Here is a 14012-nt window from a genome sequence, read left to right on the forward strand (position 1 = left end):
AATCCTTTGTTGTCATCTCAGCAATGTTCACAGTATCTTCATCAAGAATAGATTTCATCTCATGACACCACTTTCTTTGCCCGTCCTTAAAAAGCAACTCTTCATCTGTTCAAGTTTTATCCTAAGATTGGAGTAATTCTGTCGTATCTTCAGACTCCACTTCTAATTCTAGTTCTCTTGCTATTTCTACCATATCTACAGTTACTGCCTGCAATGAAGTCTTGAAGTCCTTAAAGTCATTCATGAGGGTTGGAATCAACCTCTCCCAAACTCCTAATAATGTGGATATTTTTACCTCCTCTCATGAATCATGAGTATTTTAAATGACATCTAGAATGGTGAATCCCTTCTGGAAGTTTTTCAATTTACTTTGCCCAGACTCATCAGAGAAATCACTATCTAGGGCAGCTATAGCCTCACAAAATGTATTTCTTAAATAAAAAGATTTGAAAGTCAAAATTACTCCTTGATCCATGAGCTGTAGAATAGATGTTGGGTTAGCAGGCATAAAAACAACAGTAATCTTCTTGTACACTGCCTGAGCTCTTGGGTGACCAAGTGCATTGTCAATGAGCAATAATGTTTTGAAAGAAATCTATTTTTTTGAGCAGTAGGTCTCAAGGGTGGGTTTAAAATATTCAGTGAACCATGCTGTAAACAGATGTGCTGTCATTCAGGTTTTCTTGTTCCACTTACAGTACACAGGGAGAACAGATTTAGGTTAATTCTTACAGGCTCTAGGATTTTCATAAGGTTATATATATGAGCAATGGCTTCAACCTAGAGTCACCAGCTGCATTAGCCCTACCAAGAGTTAGCCAGTCCTTTTAAGTCCGGCATTCACTTCTCCTCTCTAGCAATTAAAGTCCTACAAGGCATCCTCTTCCAATAGAAGGCTGTTTCATCCACATTGAAAATCTACTGTGACGTGATTCATCAATTATCTTAGCTAGACCTTCTGGATAACTTGTTTCCACATTTTGTTATCCATAAAAGCTCACACATTTAGTTATAGAGACAACTTTTTTCCTTAAACTTCATGAACCAATCTCGGCTAGCTTGGAACTATTTTTCTGCAGCTTCCTCACCCCTGTCAGCCTTCACAGACTTGAAGAGAGTTCAGGCCTTGCCCTGGATTAGACTTTAGCTTAAGGGAATATTGTGGCAGATTTGATCTTCTATACAGAATACCAAAACTTTCTCCCTATCAGCAATAAGTCTGTTTTACTTCCTTATCATTTGTGCATTTCTAAGAGTAGCACTTTTAATCTCCTTTAAGAACTTTTCTGGCCAGGCACGGTGGCTCACGCCTGTAATCCCAGCACTTTGGGAGGCCGAGGCAGACGGATCACGAGGTCAGGAGATCAAGACCATCCTGGCTAACACAGTGAAACCTCATCTCTACTAAAAATACAAAAAGTTAGCCGGGTGTGGTGGCGGGCGCCTGTAGTCCCAGCTCCTCGGGAGGCAGAGGCAGGAGAATGGTGTCAACCTGGGAGGTGGAGCTTGCAGTGAGCCGAGATCGTGCCACTGCACCCCAGCCTGGGCGACAGAGTGAGACTCCTTCTCAAAAAAAAAAAAAAGGAACTTTTCCTTTGCATACATAACTTGGCTGTTTGATGAAAAAGGCCTAGTTTTCAGCCTATCTTGGCTTTCTTTTTCGAGACGGAGTCTCGCTATGTCACCCAGGCTGGAGTGCAGTGGAGCGATCTTGGCTCACTGCAACCTCCACCTCCCGGGTTCAAGCAATTCTCCCTACCTCAGCCTCCCGAGTAGCTGGGGTTACAGGCACCCGCCACCATGCCCAGCTAATTTTTGTATTTTTTAGTAGAGATAGGGTTTCGCCATGTTGGCCAGGCTGGTCTTGAACTACTGATTTGAGGTGATCTACCTGCCTCAGCCTCCCAAAATGCTGGTATCACAGGTGTGAGCCACTGCACCCAGCCTCTTGGCTTTCTATATGTCTTCCTCACTTAATCATTTCTAGTTTTTGATTCAAAGTGAGAGACATGTGACTCTTTCACTTGAACACTTTGAGGTCATTGTAGGGTTACTAATTGGCCTAACTTCAATATTGTTGTATCTCTGGTAAAAGGGAGGCCCAAGGAGACAGAAAGAGAGTTGGGGGAATGGCTGGTTGGTGGGAGCAGTCAGAACACACACAACATTTATCAATTAAGTTCACCATTTTATATGCACTTGGTTTGTGGCAACCCAAAGCACAATAGTAACATCAAAGATCACTGACCACAAATCACCATTAACAGATGTAATAATGAAAAAGGTTGAAATATCACAATAATTGCCAAAATGTGACACAGAGACAGGAAGTGAGAACATGCTGTCAGAAAAAATGGCACCAACAGGATTGCTCAATGCAAAGTTGGCACAAACCTTCAATTTTTAAAAAATGCAATGTATGTGAAATGAAATAAAGCAAAACACAATAAAACAAGGTATGCCTGAGAATAAATTTTCACAGCTTGTCACTCAGTCTTTATACGAGAGTCCTATCTCATATAATATTGGATTTTATACCTGTCTAGCAGTCATTTTATTTATAACTGTTTTCATTTGATTACTGTGTATAATTAGGATGTGTGTATGCACATGTACATGTGTGTGCATATCTGACCTGCTGTCTTTCCTTTTTTAAGATAAATCTCAAGATTATAAGTAGGTAGATTGGAGTAAAGAGAGAATATAGATAAATATGAGCACAGTGAAATGTAACCCCTTATCAATTTAGAACTGCATTTTAAAGACATTTTTCCCTCTTGATAAAAATTCCAGGCCCTACTGGGTAAAGCAACATTAGCATGTCTGAGAAATCACATGCAAACAAGCAGAACCTGTCAACTGGTCAGTGCATACCAAGTAGGAAGATCAAGGGCTTTCACCCCATGAAGCACTCAGATATATATTAACAAATGCCCACCAAGGAAGCTTGTTTTTAATCACATACATAAAATAAAACTACTATGAAACATAATCATTAATTTGATTTCAAATAAGCTTTAAAAAAAAAAAACATGAATATCAATTATAAAGAATTTTTTTAAATATCACCTTCAACAGAATCTCACTACTTAACATTAAGAGTAAAGAAAACTAAATTACTTACTTGGTGAGTTATTTAAGTACATGAAAAAGAAAAACTGGTTCAAAATTACATCTCTATCACAAGTTTATTTAAAATGAGTAGACACATACATACACACACACACACATTGACTATTTCTAGGTATATGGCTCTATCTAAAATCATATATGTGTATATGTATGTATGCTCAGAAATAGTAATAAATCTGTAATAATATGCTTGTTACTTGAAATTGTTCTAAAGGCAATTTCAAAAAAGGAGACCCAAAAATGTTTTGATTAATGGAATCGATAAAAGTACACAAAGGTGGCCAATTTGAATATACAAAATTTGATTTTTTTTTTTTTTTTTGAGACAGAGTCTTACTCTGTTGCCCAGGCTGGAGTGCAGTGGCACGATCTCAGCTCACTGCAACCTCCACCTCCCAGGTTCAATCAATTCTTCTGCCTTAGCCTCCCGAGTAGCTGGGATCACAGGCACCTGTCACCACACCTGGCTAATTTTTTGTATTTTTTTTTAGTAGAGACGGGGTTTTGCCATGTTGCCCAGGCTGGTTTCGAACCCCTGAGCTCGGGCAATCCACTCACCTCAGCCTCCCAAAGTGCTGGGATTACAAGCATGAGCCACCGCGCCAGCCGGTATGTTTGTTTTAAATGTTATAGTGCCTCCCTTTTTGACATAAGTATGGCTGGTGGTCCAGAAATTCAGTAATGTTTGCAATGATATAGTGAAAACAATGTTTTCTTGAACTATGGAAGCACTAACAATTGGCACTATCCTTTTGAAAAATAATTGATAATATGCTTTTTGCTAGAAAATCTCCATGTCCACACTTTTTGATATTTTATTCCTAAAAAACCTATTTTGGAGGATCTACTATAAGGAAACAATCTAAAATATAGGGATAAAGAAGTGGGAGGGAGGAAGGTATCATAAACATAAATTTATACGTGACAGCTTTATTTATATTGAAGAAAAATGGACGAATAATGATGCTGACATTGATTTTATAGTTACTAGGTGCCAAGCACTGTTCACATTCATTACACGGAATGGAAGCAGTCAAACAGCCTACATCAGGACATATTATCTGTACATGTATGCCACTAAGGAAAAGGCATACAACATAGGGATAAAAATTATGTATTCATTATAATAATATAGTTACAGACCATATTGAAATACAGAAGGGAATAATAAAACAGAACCATCATTAGAAACAGTGTGTTTAATAAAGACTTCTTATGCAGAGATTTAGGGATAGAATATTTGAGACTGTCAACTATCATAATGATGAAGTTCTATTGATCTAGTATTTTTTTAGACTCATTTACTTTCTTTGTGTGATCTATTTCCATATTCCTTTCAATAACCTGGCTAAAAGAACAAAGATGAGACTACATGAACTTACTTTACTATGACTTTTGTCTTCAAGAACTTCATATTGTTGGAGATGGACAGTGCTGATAATTGCACAACAATGTGAATGTACTTAGCAAGCCACTGAACTGTACACTAAAATGGTTAAAATGATACATTTTGTCATGTGTCATTTTACCATTTTAAAAATATTGAAAAAAAGAATTTAAGATTCAGCATCTTAAACAATCTTCTCTTTTTATATATTTTATTTAAATAAGAAGGGGTCTTAAAATTAAATAAGAGATATTTTTGGCTGATATCTAAGAATTTCAATGCCTTGCTGCCTTCTATATTCCTTACCTGATTTCTCTTCCATTTAATCCACTCAAATTCCAATTAAAATTACACATTCCCCACCATGCCATTTTCAACTATTACATCCTAACAATAATCTGCTGTTAAATAAAAAATAACTGCAGTACAGTAAATATTCCTTAAATCTGAATTTAAACACAAGGTTATATATGATGAATCACTGAAAAAGAGCAAATTAAAGGAGTTTAAAATGAAAAAAAAAAGGCACTCCTGAATAAAACAGGAATGAAACAGGTAGCATCTGAGCTGTATACTAATTTTATAGTACAAATAGGTATAACTAGGAACTGAGAAGAACTGTTTTAAGGAAAAAGCTTGAGCAAAGAAATGGGGGAAGAATATTATAAAACACTTATGAAATGGAAAGTTGCACAATTTGGTTCTAGCATAGCAGTTAAAGAGTAGCTAGAGAAAAAAGAAAGACTTCAAGATTTAAGGCCATGAGAAGTCACTGAAGGTTTCTGAGCATGGGAGCAATTACATTAAGGTACTTTCTCTGTACCTCAGTTTTTTCATTTATATGAGCATTCTTCCTTCTACCTTTCTCCTGACCCATCCCATAATCTCTATCTGTTGAACCCTACCCAGACCCAGCTTAGGTTCCAACTCCTCCATAAAACCACCACTAATCAACTCCAAACATCGTGTTTTTAAATTCATACACATACTTCTATCCTCATCTTACAGTCAAACTTTCAGTATTATATTGAAGCTATTCAGTCTTTCCTTTTTGAAACAGTCTCTTTTCCTGGTTTCTGCGACAACATAACTCTCTTGCTTTTTCTCCCTCCTCCTCTGGCTCTAGGTACACGATGAAATTCCAAGGTTTCCTAGGGCTATCCTAGGTCCTCTTCTTTTCCCATTCTTCTCTCCTGAGCTGATTCTATTCATTCCTCCAGCTTAAACACCATAAACATACTGATGACTTCGAAAGCCATTTATCTAGGATGACCTCCCACCCCCAAGCTCTAGCAGCAGCTAACTGCCTACTTGACATCTCAAAGTTAACATATTTCCAGAACCAATTCTTGTTTCTCCAAATCCTGTTCTTTATCAGTTTTCAAGTGACACTATCAACCACTCATTTATAAAGCTAGAATCCTGGGAGTCAGATTTACTCCTTTCCTTTTCCTTATCTACCACATCCATCTTGGAATTCTTCTTCTAAATATGTTCCCATCTTTTTCTCTTTTCCACTCAAAACATTCCTGCCTCCCTGAAATCCATTTACCTAAGCATTTAGAGTGATCTTTTAATGCTAATCATATTTTGACTTTTTCTGCTTTGAATCCTGCAAAAGTTTACCACTGTATTTAAATTAAATTCCTAGTCCCCTCCAAGGTCTTACATGGTCCTTATGTTCCTTAAATCTGTGATATAAATCTCAGGTAACCAGCTGTAGACAAAAAACTCTTCTGTTTGACTTGACATTAGAGATTGATGATGCTTGACTAGGCAGTAGAAGCCCATCTTCATGGTAATGACAAAGAACAGGGTTCCCAATGGGTATAAGAAATTGAAATCAGAGACTTGATAAACGATAAATTCAAGCCAAGCAAAGTGACGGCAGTATTGCCAAATGGTAGATGATTACAAAAGGGAAAAAAAAAAACCCAGGACAAAAGAAGTCAAAGATGCTTGAAATTATCAGCAGCAAATGGCAGGCGTGACTTTTGATAATGTAATGAACTGTAATGAACTATTTAATAATGATATACTAGTTAAGGCATTTGTTGCCCTACATGACCTTCTAAAACAGCAGAAGCAGTGATACAAACTTTACAGTTGACACTTGATAATACAGTGATACATATGATGATATATTTACCAAGTAGCTTTTCTTCATTAATCTCAAAAGATCATGAAAGTTTAAACTACAACATTTTAGATAGAGCTTAAGTAAACAGAGTTCCTGGCAGGTAAGTTTTAAATGCAATAGAATAATTCTTACTGATTAAAAAAAAGTAAATGAGTTAAAAACTCAAAACTATCTGCCTTGACTTACCCAAATGGATCGCCAACCACAAGGAACGCAACATCACTGATATCAGCATCCTTTAAAATATTATCTGCTTCTTGTTCCACTTCTTCTCTATCAGCAAGAATCAATTTTCTTCCGTAAAACTCTTCCTACAGATATAAGTCCAATATCAAGATAAAGAGACAGCAGGTGACCATTCTAACACACACACACACACACACAGTTTGTTTGGGACTGGTGCATATCTTGGCAACTACCCAAACACAGATCGTTCAATACAACTCATCAGTGAGCCAGTACTTTATATCATGTTGCAATTAAACTCTGTCTTTGGGGCTGTCTTAATATCCCAAAGGAGACAGACCTCTTAACATCTGAGGCTTTTTGCATTTTTAATTTATTTCTAAATTTGGTTCTAAAGGCCAAGCAGAACACTATAGGATGAATACGGAATATGTACACACATGAGCCCTACTTCAGAAACATGATGTAATATGGAATAAATATATTAAACAATAAGTTTAAACAAACATGGTGGTTTAGCTTTTATTAAATTTTCAGTGGTTAAACATATGGAAACTCAGCTAAAAAAAAAAGGCAGCACCAATGAGAAACAATAGAAAATTAGCTGTTTACAGAACCAGTGAACATTCCAACATAAATGCAGAAGATAGTAATTTAAAAGTATATTCCTTAGTTTCTGCTAAAAAGGCAGAGTTGCAGGAGCAATAACTGAATTCTAAATACGTAGGAAGTTTGCAAACAAACTGCTTTGTGATTTAATTCCCTATAGCTCAACTCTAGAGAACAAATCCAGTAGAGAGTGAGCTAGTAAGCTGGTAGTCATCTGATAGTGGTCACAGGCTGTTACGCAAGATCATGAATCCTTTTTTTTTTTCATTTCATCAGCCAGTACAGAATGAAGAGGCATGAATCTTAAAACTGATTTCCTGAGAAGTAATAAGTAATTCAAATGGAGTAAAACTGGATGCATAGATAAATAACATGGTTTCTTACATACTGAGAACTTTGAGTGAGTTATTAAAAGTTATAAGAATTGCTGTAGTGCAATGGTATCTGGTACTCAATAATATCTGTCAAACAAAGGAGTACATGAATAAATTATTAAGCAGGGCAGGATCCAGCATTGACCATTTTGCTTGAATCCTACCTTCTCTGTAGGTGTTCTGTGAAGTTACACTTTGTGTAGCTATTATCTATCCTTAAGAATACTGAGACACAGTACAGTGTAGAGGTCAAAAGTGGCAGACCTCGACTGGGCGCAGTGGCTCTCACCTATAATCCCAGCACTTTGGAGGCCGAGGCAGGTGGATCACCTGAGGTCAGGAGTTCGAGACTAGCCTGGCCAACATGGTGAAATCTCATCTCTACTAAAAATACAAAAATTAGCCAGGCACAATGGCACACGCCTGTAATCCCAGCTACTCAGGAGGCTGAGACAGGAGAACTGCTTGGATTCCCACTTGACAAATGAAGAAACTGAGGTTCAGAGAAGTTTGGAAATGTGACCATTGACAATTTCTATTTCTGAACACTTTTGTGCCACGTACCATAGCTAAGAACCTATGCTAAGACCTATGCTCAACACCTAAATTAGGTGGTTTTTACCCTATTTAGTGACCCTAAAAGTCACTAAAGTTAAAGGACTTGTCCAAGGTCACAATAACATGTAACAAAGCAAAGATAAAACTTTATCCAAACTTTCCTCTATGCCATCCCCTGATATGTCATTCTATCAAACTGCTGTTTTGTTATTTGTCTCTCTTTTCTTGATGGTATTAAGTTCCTTCTACTTTTCCTTAATCACTGATTAGAGAGGCACATTCCTATCATTCTGAGCATAGATATTTTGGTTCTATCCTAAGAGTGAAAAAATGAGGAAAAAAAATTTTTTTAAATGAAAGCTGGTCTTAGGCTGGGTGTGGTCGCTCATGCCTACATAATCCCAGCACTTGAGGAGGCTGAGGCAGGCGGATCGCTAGAGTCCAGGAACCTATGACCAGGCTGGGCAATATGGCAAAAACCTGTCTCTACAAAAAATACAAAAAAGTTAGCTGGGCATGGTGGCACCCACCTGTAGTCCCAGCTACTCAGGAGGTTGAGGTGGGAGGATACTAGAGCCCAGGAGGTTGAGGCTGCAGTGAGCCATGATGGCACCACTACACCGCAGCCTGGGCAACAGGGCAAGACTTACTTTCTCTCTCTCTCTCCACGTGTATGTATATATCAAAGTTGGTCTTTACACACAACTTTTATTTAAATGCATGGCCAATTCAAGTAGCAGTTCTTAATTCCTTCTTCAAATGTTAAAGTAATCTAAGGCCTAAAAATTTTAAGTCAATTTTTTGTTTGGAAGACAGGACAAAGACAATTCTAAAAATCTACTCTCTTCTCCCATAACATATGTATTAATCATTTGATTTACAGTCTACTTAGAGTTTGACAATGAACCTGAAGTTGACCCTTCCCCCAAATTTACTGGGCCCTTATGAGGGCCAACTAAATGTATAATACACTAACAAATATTCTGGTTACTTAGTGCATACTCATATAACTGTATACTCATACATTTGTATATATTAAGTCCAGGCTCACTCAATGTATACAAGTGTATCAGTATAAGCCTTATTGGGAGATAGTCTATTTAAGGTAAGATCTCTCTGGATATGATATAGAAAGGCAATCACCATTCCCTATGGACATACTTCAAAGGAGGAAGCTTTCAGCTTGGTTTCTGAATATATAACCAACTCATTAAGGCTGTGTCAGCACCTCATTAGCACTCAAATCAGAAAGGATTTCTTGACTACCTCATGAAATAAGGGGTTTTGATAACTATCCCCCAAGAGTATAAAATGGCTTTCCTATTTACTGGAGAAAGCCACAAAATTAGACTTGTAAAATAGGACAAAGCACCCTTTCATTTTCCAAGTCACTTGGTTGGTGTATAATTTCCATTCTTCTGCTCCTCAGACCATTAATGAACAAAGGATGCGTTTCAAAGGGTTTAAACAAGCAGACCTGAAAATTCTGTTCAGCTTAGTGTATGAAAATCAGATGTTAGATAGCTTTCTTCCCAGGAGGCTGGGGAACGCTCAGCACCTACCAAGGCTTCCTTCCCTACAGTCAGGACTGAGGTGTAGGCTTCTAGATACACTCGACTGCAGCGTCTAACAGCTTCCAGGCCCTTGACTGTGATGTCCTTGGCATCTCCCAGGCCCAAGCCGATGAGATAAAGCATTTCAAACTTCAGGAGAAGAGAGACTGCAAGACGAAGTGGACAGAAAAACCGTCAGTTACACCGAGGACACCTAAAATCTAGTGATGAACACGAAGGTGACAACCAAAATAGCACAAGAGAAGCGGCAAGTCACAAGGAGGGGTTTGGGAACCTTATGTCACGCTTAAGGACTGGGATAAGAGGTTTTAAACAATCCTACCACTTTTACCGCTTGTTACACAAACCTAGGAGCAGCCAATTACCCGCTGACAGAATCGTACCTAGTTCCCTGGCCTTTCCAAATTCCAAACTACCGCCTTTCCGCAGAAGGAACTACCAAAGCGCCGGTTCCGTGCACCGCAAGGACCCACGCCGCCGGCCTCACCTACGGTGCCGCAAAATGCTGGTGCCTTTACTGCACTTTACGACTAGCGGGAGGGGGCCGGGCTAGCCGCTAGTGGGCTGTGGAGACTAGACCCCCGCTCCACGGGTAGAAACCCGTCGGCCGCTGGGGCAGGGCGGCGAAAGGTCAGTCGGCCGAGAGGAGTCCGTGGAGTACCCCTTTCATTGCCTCAGGGAAAGGATCGGGCGTGCTCACGAGCCCCCTAACCCATGGCTTAAACACCCGCTTCCTAAGCCTGGGTAAGTGCAGTAGCTCTTTGCCGGAGAGGAGCCACGTGTGAGGAAGTCTGGAGGGGCCCTGCGTCCTACTCCTTCTCTCCAGAAACTGGGAGGGCGGGAAGGATTTTCCTGATTTGTCCCCGGATTTGCCCGAGTGCACAGATTTTAATCCCCCCTTCTCATCCTCCTGTAATTCAACAAGGTGTCTTCCTGGTGAAGCGTCAGATTGGCAAATCCAGCAGTGAGTGTGCTTCTGATTTGACCTTATGCCTGGAGTGCCCCAAGGATGCTTCGGTCACCCTCAGTGTCAGGAATCTCAGATCTTCCTGTACCTAAAGAAGTGACCTTTAATAGCGCTCAGGGAGTTCAGACCTCTCAAGTGTTTCTGCCGGGGGAATTCTTATAAAGCTGTTGGTTACATGTGATTATGAATAGAGAAGATTTGTTTTGACTGAAAATGCTCTTCCCAAGGTGACCTCATCCAAGTTGAAAAGACAGCTGTCATTGCTTTTCTCAGCAGGCAGTGCTGGTTACTCAGAATTTTCCTGTTGCCTCCCCCACAATGGCGAACTCTGCTTCCTTGAATCTTGGCTTTTTTTCATTCCCAGGTTCCATCCACATTTTTGCACTTCCTATCTATAAACTCTTCGTGGCTGGTTTTATCCCCTCTCATTACGTTGCTCTATTCCTCACACCACATACACGCCCCAAAAAACTCAAAATGGATTGTAGATGTAAATGAAAAACCTAAACCTATACCAGAAGAAAACATTGGAGGAAATATTTGTGACCTTATTTAGGCAAATATTTCTTAGACCAAAAGCATGATGAGAAAAAATGGACAAATTGGACTTCAACAAAGTAAAAATTTATGCTCTTCAGAAGAATGTTGAAGCCACATGCTGTGAAAATATTTACAAAGCATGTATCTGATGAAGGACTTGTGTGGAGAATATATAAGGAGCACTCAAAAAGCAATAATAAAACAGCTCATTGTTTAAAAATGGGCAAAAGATTTGAATAGACACCAAAGAAGATACACAAATAACAAATAATCATTTTAAAAGATCCTAAACAAACAAAAAAAGATCCTAAACATCATTAGATATTAGGGAAATAAAAATTTAAATTACAATGAGCTACCACTACCCACCTATTAGAATGGCTTAAGTAAAACAAACAAAACCCCCAAAAAACTGGCTGTTCTCTCAAAATTCCTAGTGTCTCTAATATTTTGCAGATTCAAATTTCAGCCTGCTATCCAGACTTCCTCCCTCTTGGCTTCTTGTTAACTTTCTGCTGGAAATCTTCACCTAGGTAACCCGGAGTCATATTCAGCACTTCCAACGTTGAATCCATAACCTTCCCCTTCAATTTTGCTTTTCTTTCCATATTAGCTACTTGGATGGAGGGAGGAGTAGGTGAGGACAGTATTGTCATCAACAGATTAACCCCAGCCAGACACTTGGGAGTCACCCCTACATCCAGTCTTCCTATCTGCCTGTATATCTCAATGGAAACCATACCCTCTGTCACCATCTTGGTTTTCAGGTCCTCATTTTGTCACTCTTGTAGCTGATCATCATGTCTCCTTCACTCAAGGGAGTCAGAGAGTTATAGTTGGTACACAATCTGAAAATATCACACCCCTTTTAGATCCTTCTGAGACCAAGAGAAAGTCCAGGTTTGTTAACATACCCCACAAGATCATTCATGGTGTGGCCACTGCCTACCTTTTTAGCATCAGCTCTCTCCACTCCATACCATGAGCTTTCTCTCCACCAACACTGAATTTCTTATAGTTCTCTGCCCACAACATGCTGCTTTGTTCCTCTGTGCTGCTGCCTCATCATAGAATATTGTCTCCCATTCTCTCCCGCCTAGATCACTAATACCCATTCTTTAAGACCAAGCTCAGGAAGCCTTCCCAGAGACCCTCACCCCGCTAAGCTAATTTAGGTTTCTCCTCTATTACAGTATTACTCTACATATACTTACTAACCAATTTATGAGATTTTATATTTGTTCATTTGTGTTTCTTCTTCACCAAACTATTGATTTAGTCAATTCAGGGACTGCATCTTATTTGTATTCTCATCTTTAAGGTTTAGCACTATCCCTCGCACATAAGGTATTAAATGTTTGTTGCATAAATCATTATTATCCACTAGTAGCTGAGTTACGTATTTTTCCATCTTTATTAAATACAGAGGGTGGTATGTTTTAAATAACTACCAAAAAGTCATTAATGGAATATCAAACATAAATATGCCTGTCTCAGTGCCACTTTAGAAGGTCATTTGTATTGAAAGGCTTGTAACACAAAAAACATATAGTTCATATGCACGCTATTGAGTAGGTAAACACATTTTCCAACGTGTTGATCATTTGTGTTTTTTATTCTCAGATTTAAAAAAATAATATTTTCAGATAGATTCACAGCAAAAGGACACTGCCAAAAAGAATGATTAAGTAATCTGAAGAAGGTGTGGTTTATCTCCTTTCAGGAAATATATCTGTATTGAAATAAAGTTATTCTGGGTAATCAAGGAAGTGAAACATTGTCTGAAATAACAGTAATAATTTGTTTTTAAGCTTCAAAATTTAGCCAGAGGAACTTAGTTTCACCACGTAGAATTCTTAACGAACAACGCTTTCACCTGCCATTATTTCTCAATAAGAGTGGAATTTTTTTGTACTTTTCTGGAGCTAGACAGATAAAGGGATTATGGTAATCTTTTTTTTTTTTTTTTTTTTTTTTCCCTCAGCTCAACAAACATAAGCTGCAAAAGTCTTGCCTATTGGTTTTTGCAGAATTCTTCTGTGGGATTTGACATTTCTCCCTTGCCATTTAAAACGGGTTTCAAATGTGATAATATTTTCCCCAACAATTTATTGTGCAAAATTTCAAACATATAAAAAGGTTGAAACAGTGTCACAGTCAACACCCATATAGCCGCCTCCAAGGTTCTAAAGTTGTTAACATTTTGCTGTTTTTGCTTCATCACTTACTTATCCTTTTACCCAGACATCAACCCCTCTTATTTGTTGATGCATTTCCAGGGAAGTTGTAGACATCAATACACATATTACATTTTGCTTGAAACATAAACTCCTCATCTAGGTAATAGATTAACAAAACATACCTGGTCATATAGCTGATTAAATGATATCATTGCTTTACCTAATTTAGGCTGGGTTTTGAAAATTTTGCTGGAAAACGGTTTCAAATTAGTTTTTAACAAATATTGTAGTTTTATAATGATAATGAAAGCAGTTAGAGGACAAATTCATTTATGTCAGCAAATTTGTAGTCTCATGTCTAGCAG

General features: G+C 38.4%; 1 protein-coding gene and 1 long non-coding RNA gene across 7 annotated transcripts in view; one reads left to right on the plus strand and one right to left on the minus strand.

Annotated features, from left to right (window-relative positions):
- The window catches only part of DPH5 (diphthamide biosynthesis 5), a 35620-nt gene extending 24873 nt beyond the window's left edge, over positions 1-10747 (minus strand). For 4 of the 6 annotated variants that reach the window (XM_025385054.1, XM_025385044.1, XM_025385014.1 and 1 more), the window contains exons 1-3: positions 10326-10459; positions 9949-10106; positions 6846-6970 (exon numbers count right to left, since the gene is read on the minus strand). In XM_025385054.1, coding sequence (XP_025240839.1) covers positions 6846-6970; positions 9949-10083 — 260 coding nt within the window. In that variant the 5' untranslated portion in view covers positions 10084-10106; positions 10326-10459. Of the gene's footprint in view, positions 1-6845; positions 6971-9948; positions 10107-10307 lie in introns of all 6 variants that reach the window. The other 2 variants (XM_025385035.1, XM_025385024.1) reach the window with 2 other exon arrangements.
- The window catches only part of LOC112624475, a 62557-nt gene continuing 59033 nt past the window's right edge, over positions 10489-14012 (plus strand). The window contains exon 1 of the long non-coding RNA XR_003119401.1: positions 10489-10704. This is a non-coding gene — a long non-coding RNA (uncharacterized LOC112624475). The remainder of the gene's footprint in view (positions 10705-14012) is intronic.

Source organism: Theropithecus gelada, chromosome 1 (assembly GCF_003255815.1).
Source record: "Theropithecus gelada isolate Dixy chromosome 1, Tgel_1.0, whole genome shotgun sequence".
Taxonomy (NCBI): domain Eukaryota; kingdom Metazoa; phylum Chordata; class Mammalia; order Primates; family Cercopithecidae; genus Theropithecus; species Theropithecus gelada.